Genomic DNA, 17,681 nt, shown 5'->3' on the forward strand with positions numbered 1-17,681 from the left:
ATGGATATCCATAATTTTCTTTCCTCCTCTAGTTAGTGATGGTTTGGTTATTGATGTACTTTGTGTACTGTTAGTGTCTAATTGATGCAAACATTGCCTTGAAACAAAACCAGAAATGAGGAAAAAACCCCAAATTAGTTATAAAACTCCTTCTTGATTCAGTTATGAGAAGCTGTAATTTTGAAGCTGGTATATTTCCATCTAGCAAACTCAAGTATGGTATAATCTGTGCTGGAAGGCCTGTTCTTCTTGTCCTAAATTCATTTTGTAACCTGAGACTAGAACTATTGTGTCTTTGTAGACTGCTTTGTACAATGAAAAGTTGTCTTAGTTAGGGTCTCTCTAGTAATGGATGTAAACACCATAAACACTAAATTTTGTACTGCCTTGGGTACAACTAATAATTATTTCTAATTTCCCTTTCTTTTATAGGATGTGGCATGTATCTGTATGCCAATATTTACTGGCAAGTTCTGTGAGAGAATACAGAATCCATGTGAATTATTGCCTTGCCTAAATAATGGAACTTGTGTAGCTCAACAGCAAAACTATAACTGCCGGTAAGATTGGATATTCCTTTATTTCAATCCTTTGTTGGTTCACTTGATGATATCACACACATTGCAGAAAGAAAAGACATCATCATTTACAGAGAGCACAGAAAACTATAAACTTATGTTTTAAAAGTATATATATTTATCTTTTGTGCTTTACTCTGTTAGGCTTCTTGTTAACTCTGGGAGCAGTGCAAAAAGATTTAAAGCATTTAAGGGCTATAATTTTTTTCATTATTAATACTATTAAAAAATATATAAATTTTAAAATGCTGATGACAATTGAGGTAGTTATGCAACATGTGCCACTCCCTTTTAGGGTACATGAAGTTTATGTTGTTTCTGAAAAGATAAGGGAACCTATTTAATTTATAGTTCACAGACACACATTAGTAGACTTTAAATTGATCCTTCAAGCAGCATATGAAAAACTGTTTAATTCGGAAAGATCACACTAAAAATTATCCATTTGAAAATACCAGAATTTAATTTCATTTTAAAATAGATTTTTAGAATTTTTTTCTATGTCAGTAAGGAGTACAATTTATCCTGTTCCCCTTTGTTTGGCTTTTCTCTTGCTGCCTGAGTAAATTCTGATAAGCATTACTGAAGTAAACATTTTTCAAATTTTAAGATATTCATAAAAGCAGAAAATTGAAAGCTGTGATACAAAAAAGCCTGACAACATATTATGAATGAACTTAGAAACTTCATAAAAGTATAAAAGTATAGAACACAGAGTTACAGTGCATCAGCAGAGATTCAATTTAGAAGACTTAAAATAAAAATATAAGTAGAACTGTTTACACTTTTCCCAAAAAAGAAAATCCAAACAATTTCATTCTTATTCACTCCTAAATACAGATATACATGCAAACACACATATGCAAGCTCATATACAGTTAGATCTTCCCATATAGATATGTAAAGTACTGAACAGCGATCATTAATTTTCCAATTCTTTAAACTGGGATATAAGCTAACCATTTATTATTATATAGCCAGTCTTCCCACAATATGTGTATATTAGTATGAAATGTGTTGAAGTTTACATTTAAAAATATGCATAACATGAAAAATTAATATCCAGATGTACATTACCTTTATTAAGAGAAACCAAACCAAAAAAGAAGTCATAAAATATTATCCTGGCCCTGTTATTCATATTGAATATTTTATAATTCCACAAAGTATTTGTAGAAATGGTCTGTACCAGGAACCTCATTGTACCATAGGAATTGTTTAATAAAAATGTCTATGGGAAAACATTGTGGTTGACCTTTGATAATCTCATGTGAGAATAAGCATGGAAGTCATTATTTAGATCAATATAACAGAACATGAAAATGGGCAATTAAGAACCCATTTTACATTGTGGGGGTTATAAGCTCATTAACACTAAGAATGTTCTAAAAGGGGGACTGACAACCTAGAAAAGAACACTGTGAATAGTGTTCAATCCACATAGTCAACCCTAGCAATCAATTTGCCCACCAGATATTCTTGGTGAAGGAGGAGAACTCCAGAAAGTGACTCATATCTTCCACAGAGAAATATCCAGAACAGGTGACTTGACACATCTTACACAAGTTTGCAGTTTTCTTTGTCCAAAGATAGAGGGCTACAATACAATAACAGAATATTAGAACACAATAAACATACAATACTCTCAGAGACTCAGAACGGCCAAGATACCAGAAGTATTTTCTGGTCCAACCTTTCATGGGAAAGGGAATTTAGATGAGATTCTCTGTTACACTGTGCAATTGCTTGTTGAAAATCTCCAGTGTTCTGCCTTAGTTTTGCTATTCAGTCCCGAAAGGCTTCAATTATTGATTACAATAATTTTTATTATTATTTTTTAATAAATTAAAAATATTGTTCTCATTTTTTTGGGTGAAATTAAAATTAGTTTTAATTACCACTTAACCAGAAATAGTTAATAGAAGTATTTATGCCTCTGTACTAAAAAGGAGGCATTTAGGTGAGAGAAAGCATTATTAAGTAGTATGAATTGCATATTTTATGCAAGGAGATCACATCCAGTAGTTTTTTTTTGTGAGAGCTGCAATCTTGCCAGCGTGCTGAAATGCAAAGGAGGTGTTGACAGATAGAGAAGTCCAACAGTCAGCAGGCTTCACTGTTTTAAGAATTCAAAATTTTCTTTTTAAAACCATATTCTGCATTAGCTACTTGGCTAACAGAGTAGGCAGTGGTTAAACAGTTTCAGTTTTCTAAACTCACAGGCTTGGACACTTTCTGCTTGTGATTCATGTTTTAATTCACTTCACCCAAAGGAACTCTAACATTAATTACATTGCTTTATTTGAGGGATTTGTAGCTGCTCATCAACATTTTAAATGAAGATTTGATTCATTTTTGGTAATCATTGTCAAATACTGCATGTTATATCTCTGTCTAGCCACTCCACAGTAAACTGCATGTGTTTCATACTACATTTGGGGTAATACTACATGTCACACTGCAACATGATCCACTTCTATAGCATTTTAACATCATAAATAAATGTAATGGTGTTTAGGTCAGATGCACATACAAGTTAAAATAGTAGCAGAATTGAACTTTTTACTTCATTACTTTCTATTTTGCTTCCCCCTACGCTATGTTGTTCTCCTTATGCCCAAACTACATTCTTATATCCTACACAATCCCAGCTTCTTCTCAACATATCCTTCCTTCTTTGGAAAAGCAGTTGTTTTCCATTCTAAACATAAAATGAAACAGGAACAATTTAATTTTCCCCACTTCAGTTATGATGTATGAATATCTTGTATTCTAATTCCATCCTTTCAGTCTTGATATCACACACAACTTTGTGCTAAGAATCTAATAGTCACATATTTTCCTAAATGTCAAAATTTAAGGTGAATTCAAATAGGCAGTGAACAAGCATATCCATCAAAATAAACTATGATTGTTTGCTTTCTATCTTCTTCAATTATCCATGTACTTTATGATAATAAAAAGTCACAAAAAATGTGAAAGGGTGTTCTGAGAAAATATGTTCTATTGGTGCTGTCTTTAGAACTTTACTGTCAACTTTTTTTCCAGTTAGCTTACATTTCCCTTTCCTTACATTAGTATGTTTATTGCAAAACAACCAAAAAATCCCCAAAACCAGAAAAAATGAGCAAGTATAAAAATTAGAAGAAGCCACTCCTAAAATTGTCTTTCTAGATTATCTAGTTAATGAAATAATCATAGATTAAAGCAAAAAATCTAGGAACTCTCTCACTTCAGCTCATCGGTAAAAACAAATCAGTAAAACAAACATTGTAATTGAGTTGCTCTGACTTGGTTTTAGATGTTATTAAAAATTATAAGGAAATATACAAAATATTTTTATTATTATTTACATTCCTTCATATTTAATTTTTCTTACTAAAAACTCCTTTTAACTGCAATACATGTACTAGAACTATATTAAGAATAGAGTTTGCAAGAATTTTGAAGTGAAGTACTTGAAATAGCAGAAATATGATCACATGTAGCATCTTTTTTAAGAAGAAGGTGAGGATTATGTGGTTCATTGCAACTTTCTTAGAGTGTTCTTATGTGGTTGTGTCTATACCAGCCTCAAAGCATATATCCATTTACAGAAGGTTTTTCCATATTCATTTACCTCTGCCCACATGGTCCTATGCATGAATTCTGGTTGGTTTCCAGAGGTGTCTGATTAAATCCAAGCAGTTTAACACTTCACTAAGGTTAATACATTACTTAAGCCTCTGGACATACTTAATGTGTCTGTCCATTCCTTAGACTCAGAGCCACAGATAGACATCTTGAACTGATTTAGAAAGTCTGGCTAATTCAGTTGCTTTCTATTGAATGTTGCTGCCCAAGAAGTTCCTGTGGAAAATATATCTCTAACTTTAGTATATTGCATCATTGTGAGAAGCTCCATGAATTTTGAAACCAGGAATTGGATAGGTTTTTTTCTAAATGAAAAAACATAAGCAAGATGTCATATCTCTTAGGAGCAAGAACTTAGGAAAACCAGAAGCAATTCTGTATAATCTTCATAATTTCCAGCTTCTGGACTGAATAATTTGAAAAAAACTTCTTCTTAGAAAGAGCTAAAGAAATTTCCATCTATTACTTTTGGATTCTTTCACAAACACAAGTTTTCAGCTAACTGGCCATTTCCTTTGTCTTCTTAAATCTTTTTTTTCCATTATACCAGAAATGGCCTTTAGACAGGGGAGCATGCTGTGTCTGTAAGAACATAGTGAGAGTGTTTACAAGGATTATCTGTCAAGATATAAGCATTCAAATATTTTTCTACATTGTTCCATTATTATTATTATTATTAACTACTTTTATGCAAACACCTAAACAACTATGCATTGTTGTGTCTAGATTGTTATTTACATAATTAAGCATGTCATTATTTACTATTTATACCACTCTTTATTCATTAGCAATTATTGGTGTTTATTCCTCACTTATCACATTTTTATTTTTATATTAAAGCATCTCTCTGATGCTTAAATTGACCTTCCTCTCTAACTGTTTTCCAAAATCTTGTTACCTTGTCAACAGTTTATTAAATATTACCTCATTATATTTTTTTTTTCTGGAAGATTATATGAAAAATTGGTGTGAAAATATTTTAATCAATTAAAGAAATTATTTATTAAAAAGCAAAATTATTCAGAATCATGCAAGGGATTTTTAATTTCTTGAAAACATATTCTGTTTATTTTAAATAGCATAAGAGATTTGTTTTGTTGCTGCAAGAACATAATTTAATAGAATTATGGAACATAATTAAATACAATTAACTTTTAAAATGCAAGTTCTCTAAAATACACTGGTGTATTTGCAGCTGCATGCCAGGATTCACTGGGAAGAACTGTGAGGAAGTAATTGACTACTGCAGGCTGCTCAGCGTCAACTGTCTGAATGAAGGATTGTGTCTTAATGTAATTGGAGGATTCACTGTAAGTAATTTAATACATGTTAAACTAATTCAGTGTTCCAAAGTATAAAAGCTTCAGACAAGCAAACTTGAAATGCATTCATTACTCTAAGAGACAAGAGGCGCACAATATTATAGGTTTTATTTACTTTAATTGATAACACAAGGGCAATTCTCTTGGGTAATATGGATTTTTTTATTACTTTTTTACTGAGATCATGTTTAGTACTATATCAAGTAAGATAACTGAGGGGTACTTTTATAGTAAAAGGAATATATTACTAATTGTGGTCCAGTGTCATTTCATTTCCCACCAAGATGATAATCACAGCTGTGTTGCAGCCTTTAAAAATACATTGCTTGAATTAAGAGCATCTGTTGCCATCATTTTAACCAGAATCAAATTACTTGTCTACACATGAACAGGTTTAGAATGAATACTAGTTTAAAACTTTGATGATGAAACTGTAGTGTAGTGACATTCATTCCAACTGAGAGTTTGGGAAAAAAAATATCAGGTCGGCTTGTTTTAACTCTCTAAATTGCTCCTGAAAATGTTAAGCAAGGTGCAGAATCTGGCCCTTGTCCTTGTTAAACTCCGTATGGTTGGCGATTGCCTGGCCCTCTCATTTGTCAAGGTCTCTCTGTAGGGCCTCTCTGTCCTTGAGAGAGTTTAAAGCTCCTCCCAGTTTAGTGTCACCAGCAAACTTATATTGTATTCCTTCATGCTCTTTGTCCAAGTCATTTATAGAGATGCTGAAGAGCACTGGACTGGGGATGGAGCCCTGTGGAACCCCACTAGTGACAGGTCACCAGACTGGTGTCACGCCATTCAATATGACCCTTTATGCCTGACCTGTGAGCCAGTTGCCCACCCATCTTGTAACCTGGTTATTAGTATTTTGTCCAGGAGGGTCCTGTGACAGGCAGTATTGAAAGCATTGCTGAAAAGATTGCACTCACTCACTTTCCTAGATAAACTAAGTGGGTTTCCATTCATAGAAGGAAATAAGGTTTGACAGGCAGGAAGCTTGTGCTGGCTGTTACCTATGACTGAGACACTCCAGGTGCTTTTGGATACTTCTCAGAATAATATTTTCCATGGTTTTACAAGCACTGAAGATAGTCTGGCAGGCCTGTAGTTTCTGGGGTCTCCTTCTCCTGTGTATGCAGATGACCACAGAAAATGGTAGAGTAGTAAATAATACACAAATGTGGTAAGTATTTACAGGTGGACTGCACTACTTTAGGAAATTGTGTGTTCTATGAGAGGCAAATTCAATGCTGTATGCATAGAAAAAAGAATATGAATTATCCAGTACTGAGTGTTCCTGATAGTCCGTGACAAAGAAGGCAACTTTTAGCTCAAAGTGAATTTTAAAATGTGACACCACACAGTTGATGAAGACAGACAATCCCTGTAGTCAAAAATAAGCACTTGTATTTTCCAAAGTTGCCATGAACAGTGAAAACATAAATCCCCCCATTTTATTTGGGCTCTGAAGAAGATCAAAGATATGATATTCACCTTGTTGGTTTCTAAAGCACAAAAAGACAACACTGCAGCTTTGACTCAGTTTGAGAAATATGGTTGTCATTTGGACATATAATTTTAACAGGTGACAAACACAATTCTTGAACATGAACAGATCTTCCTCTCTCAAAAAGTACTGATATTAAAAATTCTATTACTTACTATTGATTTATCAATTATTGCAAGAAGTCTGCAATTGAATTTCTCCTGATTTGCAGCTGCAATGTTGCAACTGCTTGTAAGAATAAATATAGTAATTGTTAAAAGTTCTAAAGAAAATATAATATAGGACTTTTTTTTTATATCCATACCATAGGAAAATTTTTAATTAATGGACTGGTTTGTCAATTTTATAATAAATAACTCCACCTACTTAGAAGACAGGGGCCACTGTTTTAAGAAAAGAAATAAATTAAAACAGTTTGAGCATAAATCATACTTACACAATTACTGATGTGTGAACCAATTTCAGAGTTCAGCAGATTTTTATGCAATAAAACTACATAACTACATTATTTTGACAATACAATAACCTTCTTCTTAAAAATATTTTTAAACATCTGCCCACAGATACACTTTTCAATAGATTTTTCTGTTCTCATCACAGCTTTTCTTTTTCTTAAATGGATTTCATAAGTGAGAAGTCAGTGTTCTTGTTTTGCAGCTGATAGTATTTTCTCATTGCTTTTAATCTGATTGTCTTAAACAATTTATGGCTGTAGGTATCTGTTTTCCTTATCTTGACCTGAAGACAGGGAAAATATGAGCAATGCCCAAAAGGCAAGTGGTAGAGAAAAAAGAGCTGTTGTTTGTTTCATGCTAACCATACTGCTGCCAGATGCTAACCACCTCAGGGTATGGAGTGGCTTGAGTAGGGTTCACCCAGTGATTTAGAATGGCTCCAATAGAGCCTCTGGCACACAACTGGGCAGTGAAAGCTGATAAAGAGAGTACACAAACAAGAAATCACCTGTGGATGTAAAGCTTTCCTCTAGGTCCCAAGGGTGAATTGAGTACCTTACTATCTATTTATTCACAGCAAGTAGTTTAGATCATGGCAACAAGTATTATCCCTCCTTAAGATCCCCTGTTTCCTCCTGAATCATTAGTATTAAACTGAAACAAACCTCAAGACCAACCAAACAAAGTAAACATACTGAAAAAATATATTAAATTAATCCAGTGCAAATTTGGATGATAATGGAACTCTATTTTACTGGAGTTTACAAGCCTGGAAAGGAACACAGTTTTGAAAACATGGTAGTGAGTTGAGGTATGAAAATTGTCAAGTCTTTGGCATACTAGCTGTCTTTACTTTCCAGGGAGAAACCATTGAATTGCATTAAAATGACAGAATTTACAGGTCAGTTATGGTTACCTACAGAAGTGCATTTGATGCACAAGAAAGTGCAGCTCTACAGTGGTTGCTACACACTCTCCCATTGGTGATCTGCCATACACTTCCTGTGGAAGGGCAGGCAAATTAAAAATGCTTTCCATTTCTTGTAGTGTGCAAAAATACTCATTCATGATTTTTTTTTTCCCCTAACAGCTCCTTACTATGCTACTAGCAAGTATCTTTCAACTTATATGGTCTGCATACTGTATCCAAGTCTATTTTGTCAATATGCCTTTCTCCTATCATCCTGGCAAATTCTTGTAAGGCTGTGTGCTTACAGCCAGCAAAGAAATTGAGTAATGTAGACACAAAAACTGAAGCTGAAAGATGAAGAAGCAATGTTATTGTAAGGTCTACTTCCATTAGCCAGCACTACACTTGAGACAAGGTCTAAACAAATTATATATATTGCCTGAACAGCAGAGCTGTGTTGGCAAACAAATCCACACAGCATTAAAGAAAGAGAGAACAATCTCTGTTATCATTTTGGTTTCACCATTGGCCATTCAAAGAAAATGTTTGAAATTTCTCTGAGAAGCTGTACTGACACTTGCATGTGGAGTTTTGTGTTGGAAAAATTGCCAGTGGGTGTCCTGGTACCTTCAGAAAGAGCAACAGGAAATGCTTTTGATTTCTAAATAGTGTTCCTACAGTGCAGTGGAAGCAGATTGTGCTTTTAAGGAAGAGTGAAGCTAAGCAAAAAGGAGTAATGGTTTTAACTTCTACAAGTAATTTGCCTGGAGAACACTGATTAATGATAACAGATGCATTTCTGTCAATTCCCTTCAGAAAATTTTCCCCAGTCACCAGAATTTTGCTTTCTTATATGGATGTACATTTAATAATGTTTATCTAATAGTATGATTCACCATAAGAGGATACAAAAATTAATATAATAGAAAAGATTGGTATCTAAAATCTTACCCTGCAGATGGCTCTGTGGTTGTTCATGTTATACTCTTGATCTTTTTCTCACATCCATATAATGGAGCCATAGCTTTTATATTTGAAGCTTTATGGTGAATTTGAGATATTTCAACAACAAACTGCACTAAGAGGATATATGGTTGACAAAGTAAAATTATGACTATACATTAATAGTCAGTAACACCATGGGTCACACTGTTGTAGTTGACAATAAAAACCCCAGAAAATATGTTCTGCCCAAAGACTACCATGTTCTCTGGGTAAGCAGGAGACTGTATACTAACACAGAAAACAGTCTTTACTGAAGCTAATATGTTCCTTCTGAGGCAATGTAGGAAGGAGTATAGAGGAGGGAACATTTCTTTCTCCTGTGATTTTTTCCCCCATGTCAAGCTGATGTGTGGCCCTCATTCAGCAGAACCGGTACAGAAATTACACTCAGGCAGACAGAGGTCCAGGTTTCATCCCTTCCAGATGAGGTTTTTCTTTGTGGGTGCAGAATCAGGCTCATCAGCCAGCTGTCAGGCTGGGGATCAAATTGCTTCTTTGCAGAAGAGCAGTTCCAAGCCCCACAGACTTACCTGAAAAGCCTTTGTGGAAAGTCTGCTACTCAGGTCTTCTTAGTAAGCTCTTCCCTGAGAAGCCAATCTCAGCCCTAATGCTTTTTGATAATGCTTTATCCCTAAAGCCCAGCTGAATTTATAGCACAGAAACAAAGCACCTCTATGCAAAATCAGCAATAATCAGCAAAATGGAGCTATGTCATACTGCTTAGATCTCACAGCCCTAAGGCCTCTGTAGGCACACAGTTTGTGGTAATTGGGAGTGGGGCTGTGGCTGAGCCTCATCTCCAATGGGCTACAGCTGTGAGCAGCAGGTGAGCAGCACTGACAGCAATGAGACAGGGAGTGCCCGGGGGCACTGACCAACACCAAAGGGAACAGAGGGCACTCAGGTGCAATGCATGAACAATCAGAGGTATAAAAGGTTGGGCTAAAGAACAAAAGGAGCAGATGCTTGCAGTCTTCTGAGGTGATATGGTGTTGGTCTGGATGGGTGGATGCCTGAGGTCTTCTGATATGGTATGGTGTTACTCTATATGGGTAAATGCTTAAAACCTTCTGGAATTGTATAGTGCTATTCTGTGCATCATGGCTGCCTTGACTGTGGCATAAGTGGTGACAGGCCTCCAGCTTATTCTTAGAGAAGCTATTTGTATTTATTGCATGAGAGGAGAAATAATTTCTACATCACATATCCAGAACTAAAAGGCAGTAAAGATGAGAGAAAGCATTACCTTGTTTGAAAAAACTCAGTTCTTTAAGAAAAATGCGCTAGGGCTTTTTAAAGCCCTCTGCACTGCATCTATCACTGTTTGTTTTTTGAGTATAAAAAAGCTACAAGGAAACAAAAATTTAATGTATTGGGCATTTTATATATTAAAACAGTTGGTTAGCATGATAAACCATTATGAATATTTATAAGAGATCTGCAACCAATGCTAGAAGCAATGAAAATTGGCACTGCAAAGTCTACTGCTCTCAGATGGGATTTTTATACTTATGTACAACATATCAAATAGGTTATTGTCATTTTCCTTTTAAGAAAAATCTACAGTCTCTCCTACTGTTTCTCCTCATGGACCATATGAGAACATTATAATTTCATCTCTGTGAATCCATTTTGTCACCATCATTAATTCTATTGATGTCTCTCCTGTGTTTGTCCTTCCAGCTGAGTGTTCAAAACAGCAGTAGTTCAAAGTCAGATACTTCCATTAGGGGCTAGTTTTACACAAGTTAATTAGTCAATTTTCTTTCACACAGTAGCAGTAATTCTACAGAAGTGTTCACATAAATTTTAACATGTTCTAAACAGTTTTTTCCTTCTTTAGTGTTTAATTTGGACTTTATCAAAATTAATTTTCCTGCTTTTCTTATTCTATTGAAATACACACCATCAAAGCACCCCAGGTATATTTCATGTGTGCTGCTAATTATCTCTGAGCTGTATAGAAGTTAATAAACAGTAGAAATCTTCATGTAATAAACTAAATGTCCTTATTTTCAAGAGAAAATTTAAATGAAAAATATTTAAACTGTGATCATCTAATCATTTCATATATCTTTGTACAATGGATCTGAAGTTATATAGTAGAAGAGTATATAATTAAATATAAATGGACAGCAGAACATGCTAGATATAGCCAACAGAAATATTCTGGTTTATTTTTAAATGCAACCTCTGAGAAGTTAAAATCAAGCCTGTGCTCAAGTTCAAACCATTTTTCAAAGGCACAGAAATTCCCCAAATTTCTTCTTTGTGACTTCCCTATCTAATAAGGAGCTGGCCCCCTGAGATAAGGAAAATGTCTGTAGAAAGAGTCCATAAAATTTCACTCAGCCAACTCAGCACTATAGATTTCTGAAGCACATAACTTATAATCATTTTTTGCCTGTTTATTAATGCCAGTAAGATCAGACACACGTTCTCCATGTGGTGTATGAACTTTGTGGTGTCTTTGGCAGTTGTTTCTAACATTGTACAGTAAGTTTCTAGTTTGAGATTCTTAATGTTTATTTTTCATTGTTCAGTATTTGCCCTTTTGTCATCTACTACCAAAAACTCAAAAATGCACATTCTTAATTTCCCTTTTTAAGTTATAATTAAATACTAATAAAATTTCATTTTATAATGAAATCATATGTAAAGAGAGATGGCACTTTCTGAAACTACACAAAAGATAGATAACTTAATCTTCCCACCTTCCCTATGAGATGTACCTGGATAGAATTCTAGTTTCTGTTTTACCCATATATTCACTTGAGAAATGAAAGAATATATTTTTATTAAAATTATTTAATTCAAGTTATGAAATATTTCTGTGGAGACTTCTAATTGTTTTACCTAGAATCAGGGTTTCATATGAAGGAGCATGTCATAGCAGTAATCATAGTATCGTAGAATGGTTTGAGTTTGAACTGACCTTCAAAGGTCATTTACTCCAAATCCCCATCAATGAGCAGGGACATCTTTCACTACATCAGATCATTCAGAGTCCCATTCAACCTGGCCTTCAATATTTCCAGAGACGAGGCACCTACCACATCTCAGGCTAACTTATTCCAGCTCATTCCTCCTATCTAAACTGAATCTACCCTCTTTTACTTTACAAACATTATCCCTTATAGTTCTATATAACCTGCTAAAAGTTTGTCCCCCTCCTTCTTATAAGCCCTTGCTGTGTGAAAAGGGGAGATTTCCTCGACCCTTAGTGTGGGGAGATTACTTGGCCCTCAGTATTTAATTTGTCTGTCAGCACCCCAGGAAAGCCAAGACTCTTGTGTCCAGCCTGTCCGTCAATGCCCCATTATGGGAATCCTTCACTGAGCAGTCCTGCTAGATCAGAGAATGGCTTGATGACTCATTCAGGGGCACACACCAACAGCATGAGAGAGATCCTTTGGCAGATCTTCCCACCTTGTGATTCCCCCACTGGGTCTTCCACTGCACTGAATATGTTGCCTTTTGCTGTGACTGCCTGTGAAAGACTCACACCAAGAGTTCACAGAACAGCATTCTTCATTAATATAAAATTGTGATAGGTTAAGTTTCAAGCATTGTCAGTGGTAGTATTGGACTGCAAAAACATGTTCAAAGCAATACACAGAAAAGGTAAGATCCCCAGTAAAAACATTCAGCATGGAGAAAGTACAGTTCTTACCCAGTAAGCGACCCTATGGGGTGTGGTGCTGTTCACAGGGGTCCCTGGAAGAGGGAAGAGATGAGGATCTGACTCCATGTTTCAGAAGGCTAATTATTATTCAGAAGGCTTATTTTATGATATATATTATATTAAAGCTGTAGTAAAGAATAGAAGAAAGGATTTCATCAGAAGGCTTGCAAGCAAAGGAGAAACAATGGAATGATGGCAAAATCCTGTGACTGACCAAGACAGTCTGGACAGCTGGGCTTTGATTGGCCATTAATTAAAAACAATTGCATGAGACCAATCAAAGATCCACCTGTTGCATTCCACAGAAGCAGATAATTATAGTTTGCATTTTGTTCCAGAGTCCTCTCAGCTTCTCAGGAGAAAAATCCTAAGGAAAGGATTTTTCACAAAACATGTCTGTGACAATGAGGGAGAAGATAGGTTAAGCCCATCAACAGATCTCAGCAGTTATGGTAGAGTCTTCCCTAACTTTTTTCCCATTCTCTACTTACTTTTATACTATCTTGTTATGTTTAGGTGGACCTTGAGTAATTCTAGTCATACATACCTTTGTTACTGATTGGCGTAAAATTCTCTCACTTCACTTTTAAAGATAGAGTAAAAAAAATAGAGAGCACACACCTTGTGGGGTGGGGTCATATGCTGGAGGGGGATAACTTTGGGATGCAGGTGTGGATTAATCTTACAATTAGGCTGTAATGAACCAAGCTCATCTGAGGAATGTGATTTTCCCAGAGTTGTTGGCTCAGCAGCAGGATATCTCCCCTGGCTGACAGTTACTGTGCAGTTTCTCAGCTGCAAAGCGTCACCGAGTTCCCCTCCCTGCAAAGGTTTCAGCAGTACCTGGCTGTGGTGTCTCCACTCTGCTCCACCCTCCATTCCACCCCCCTTAGCAGGTGCCTATAGTTCCAGATCATGTGAACTGGGAATTATCATAGAAGAGGCTTTGAGCATGCCAACTGCATTCCACCCAGGACGTAACGATTGTGTTTTATCCTATAATTTCCATACCTAACTTCTGTTGGGATGTGGATATAACTTCTCAGTTTCCTCTAATTTTACAGACAGCCATCTCTCCACAGTCCTCCTTAATGAAAGGTCACAGGAAGATCTCCCCAGAATTATTTTTGCTTCATAACCCAAAGTCTCTCAGCCTGTCTTAGGAAAGCTGCTCCAGGCCTCTGTGGCCCATCTGGTGACCCACTCTACAGGTCAATGGTTTTTCAGGATCCCAGAGTTGGATGCAGCACTCCAGGTGGGATCTCATCAGAGCATAGTAGAGGAACAGAATCACCTCCCTTGACATGCTGGTCATGCTGCTTCTTATGCAGCCCAGGCTACAGCTGGCTTTCTGGGCTGCAAGCACACATTGCTAGCTCATGTCTGGCTTTTCATCCACCATCATCTCCAACCCTCTCTACTAAGATGTTGTCAATCCCTTTCCCCTCAGCCCAAGCTGGTACCAGGGGTGTCCCCAACCAATGTGCAGGACCTTGCATTTGGCCTTGTTGAACTTGTTGTGAGTTCCCATGGACCCACATCTCAAGCTTGTTCAGGACCCTGGATGATGTCCCATACTTCAGCTGTGTCACCTGCAATGCTCAGCTTAGTGTCCTCTGAAAATTTGACAGATATAGTAAGTTAGAACCAATTAATTTTCTGTTTTAAGGTTTAAAGTCACTTACGTGCCCTGGTGTATTGTAGGTTAATGATCAATATTATAAAGTTTTAAAATCTATCAGTTCAAATAAGGAAGTGAGTAAAACATTCTCCCCAAATAAATCCCCACTAAGCTACACTTTTGTTGGTTACGAGCTAAATTTCTATATATTTCTTGAAGTTATTTTTTCCAGTGTGAGTGACTTCTAGAATTTCAGTTAGGAACAAACTTTGAATACAAAAAATGAAAGCAGATTTTTTTAAAATTAAATTAAGGATTTTTTTTCTTCATTTAAACAATTTTCAGAGCTCCATCAATGCAGAAAAATAAAAAATACTATTTATTTTTAAGCATTTAGCCTAACAGCATGTTTGGAGTTCTTGAAGGCTTTTTGTCACAAACCAGTCACTCCAGTTCCTAATGTCAAAACTACCTATAGAAAAATTTGAAAATAGAAACACTTCTAAGGATGTACACATAACTCAGATTATATTTGTGGAATGGAAGGTAGCAGGGAGGGGTAGGCAAAGAAGAAAATCTGAACATAGGAATAAACCACATAACAGAATAATGTAAGTTAAATCAAAAATTGAAAGCACTCATACCCAGTTTAATGCCTAAATTTTGAGTTGAGTTGGAATTTTCTCCATGTACTTTAAAAGAGGCAAAGAAATCTAGCACATGAACATCATTTTGCAAGCTGTTTTGCCAGGCAATTGAAAACTGTGGAGGAAAAAAAGAAAGGTTATGGTACCAGTATACCATGGAGGTGATTTCAATTAAGCTTAAAAAAATTGCTTAATGTTTGTGGAAAGTGCTGGCTTAAGCATCCCTAAGACTTGTCCTTCAATTATCCTCAAAATGATTCAGGCATAGTCTGGAAATAGCCATTCAGATTCTGAATGATATCTTGACAGCAATACCTTTCACTGCAGGTGCAGAAAAGTCACTTTTCTAGAGGAAAAGAAAATGTAGTTTTCACAGCTACTGTCACAATTCCATCTCTGAGAACATATTTAAGTTATTGTTTATCCACTAGAAATAGGGTTAGACTTCAGTGAACTTATTTGAAATTCTTTCTTGCAGAATGGACTTAAGATGTGTAAAGAAAGGAAATACAATAAATAGTAATGTTTAGTGACTGGGTAGGTAAAAGGTTGAGTCTAGTCAAGGAGAATTTCCAAATGGATCCTCATGAAAAATACTCATAAAGGAGAAACTATCTTATAAATTTGTTTAGGTACAGTGGCAGAAAAAATGAGATCAAGGGAAATGAATGCCCACTGCTGATTGAGGTGGATGATATTCAGTAACTTTGCTTTGGTTTTCACTTACAATATGTGCCTTTAAATTTCCTAAGTCCAGTGCCAGGTGGCAAGATTTAGAGGAATGAAGTACCATTAGTTGAAGAGAAATGCCGAACCAGGACCATAGGCAATGAGGGTATTTATAAATGTTCAAAGGGCTTGACAAGTTACATCCATGGAAGATGAAGGAGTGGGCCAATGTAACCAAATTATGATAGAGTGTAGGTTGCTTCATATAATACTGGCTTGCATTAGTAAAAGCATAGAGAGCAGGTCAAGTTATGTCATCAGTCCCTTCTGCTCAGCTACCTGTGGAGTACTCTGAGGCGTAGAACTTCAATGTACAAAAAATAAGACTGAAAAAATTGTAACAAATGTAAGAGAGAGCCATCAACATTGTGAAAACTTTGCAGTATATGAGGAAAGGCTGAAGGTTCTGTCTTAAGCCTCGAAAACAGAGAGCTGAATGGGGACATAATTTTTTTCTTTAGCTCCTTATTGGGTGATCATAAACAAGATGAAGACATTTTTTTCTCAGAAGTACTGGTATGAGAGGCAACTGGCAGAAGTTGCAACAAAGGAAATTATGGCTAGGTAGTAAGAAGAAATTTTTCATAACTGTAGTGTGTGTGCACTTAAGTGCTGCAACAAGTTGCCCATAAAGGCTGTGGAATTGTCATCCTTGAAGATATTCAAACCTCAAGTAGAAAAGATCCTGAGCAACCAACTTGTATTTGAAGTTTGACCTGCTCTGATCAAGGAGTAGGACTCTATGACCTTCAAAGGCCTCTCTCAACCTAAATAATTCTGGAGTCCTATGAATGTAAAATATATTGACATAGAGGATAAATCATATTTCTATGGGTTTGCCTGGGATAAGCTTCGAGAACTCATTAATAAACACAGACAAACCCATAGATTCAGTTACCTAAAACATGCCATCTTGTTTTTACCTCTCATTACCTTTCACATAGCAGTGTCGTATTTAATCAAATATAACATCAAGGACAAGGACAGTACATAGCAGTGGAAAGTGTTCCTCGAGATGGAGGGGAAGACAATCAGGAAATGTCAGGGATGTGTATGGGCATTGTCACAACACAGTGATGCAGGAATAAAAATGCAGAAAATACAAAGGAATATACTGCTGGAGAACATTCTGTTCTTCCAGGCCTTGGAAGGTAAGTCACACTTATTCCATAGGCTATCATGCTCCTTTGGAGATGGCAATCTGCTTTAGTTATTTGCTGTTTCAATCATTGAATGCAGAGATTCACAGTAAGGGATTCCCATCAGTGCAGTTCCCTTAAAGCCTTCACTTGACCACCTAAGTAGTGTTCATTTTTACAAAGTATATATGTCAGGTAGGGAATCAGAGATCACTGTAAAGGGAATGTTTAAAAGACTGAGAGGTAGGGCCTGTTTTAAACTTTAAACAAACTTGAATGAATTAATTCACAAACAGCATATTTAATGCTAGTAGTTTTCAAGATTGTTAGACATTTTTAGTACCCCTATGTACTGTTACTCTGTAACATTTACATTCTAAATTCTCTGTGATCACACAATGCTGTGGAGTTGATGCTGAAGAATTAGTGCTGACAGCTGTGGTCCCTGTT

At 35.9% G+C, this 17,681-nt stretch overlaps 1 protein-coding gene across 1 annotated transcript in view; it reads left to right on the top strand.

Moving 5' to 3' along the window:
- EYS (eyes shut homolog) overlaps positions 1-17,681 on the top strand; it is a 723,503-nt gene that overhangs the window by 69,028 nt on the left and 636,794 nt on the right. Inside the window, 2 exon segments of the mRNA XM_066547467.1 lie at positions 433-560; positions 5,407-5,521. Coding sequence (XP_066403564.1) covers positions 433-560; positions 5,407-5,521 — 243 coding nt within the window.

This window comes from Molothrus aeneus, chromosome 3, assembly GCF_037042795.1.
Source record: "Molothrus aeneus isolate 106 chromosome 3, BPBGC_Maene_1.0, whole genome shotgun sequence".
NCBI classification, from domain to species: Eukaryota; Metazoa; Chordata; class Aves; order Passeriformes; family Icteridae; genus Molothrus; species Molothrus aeneus.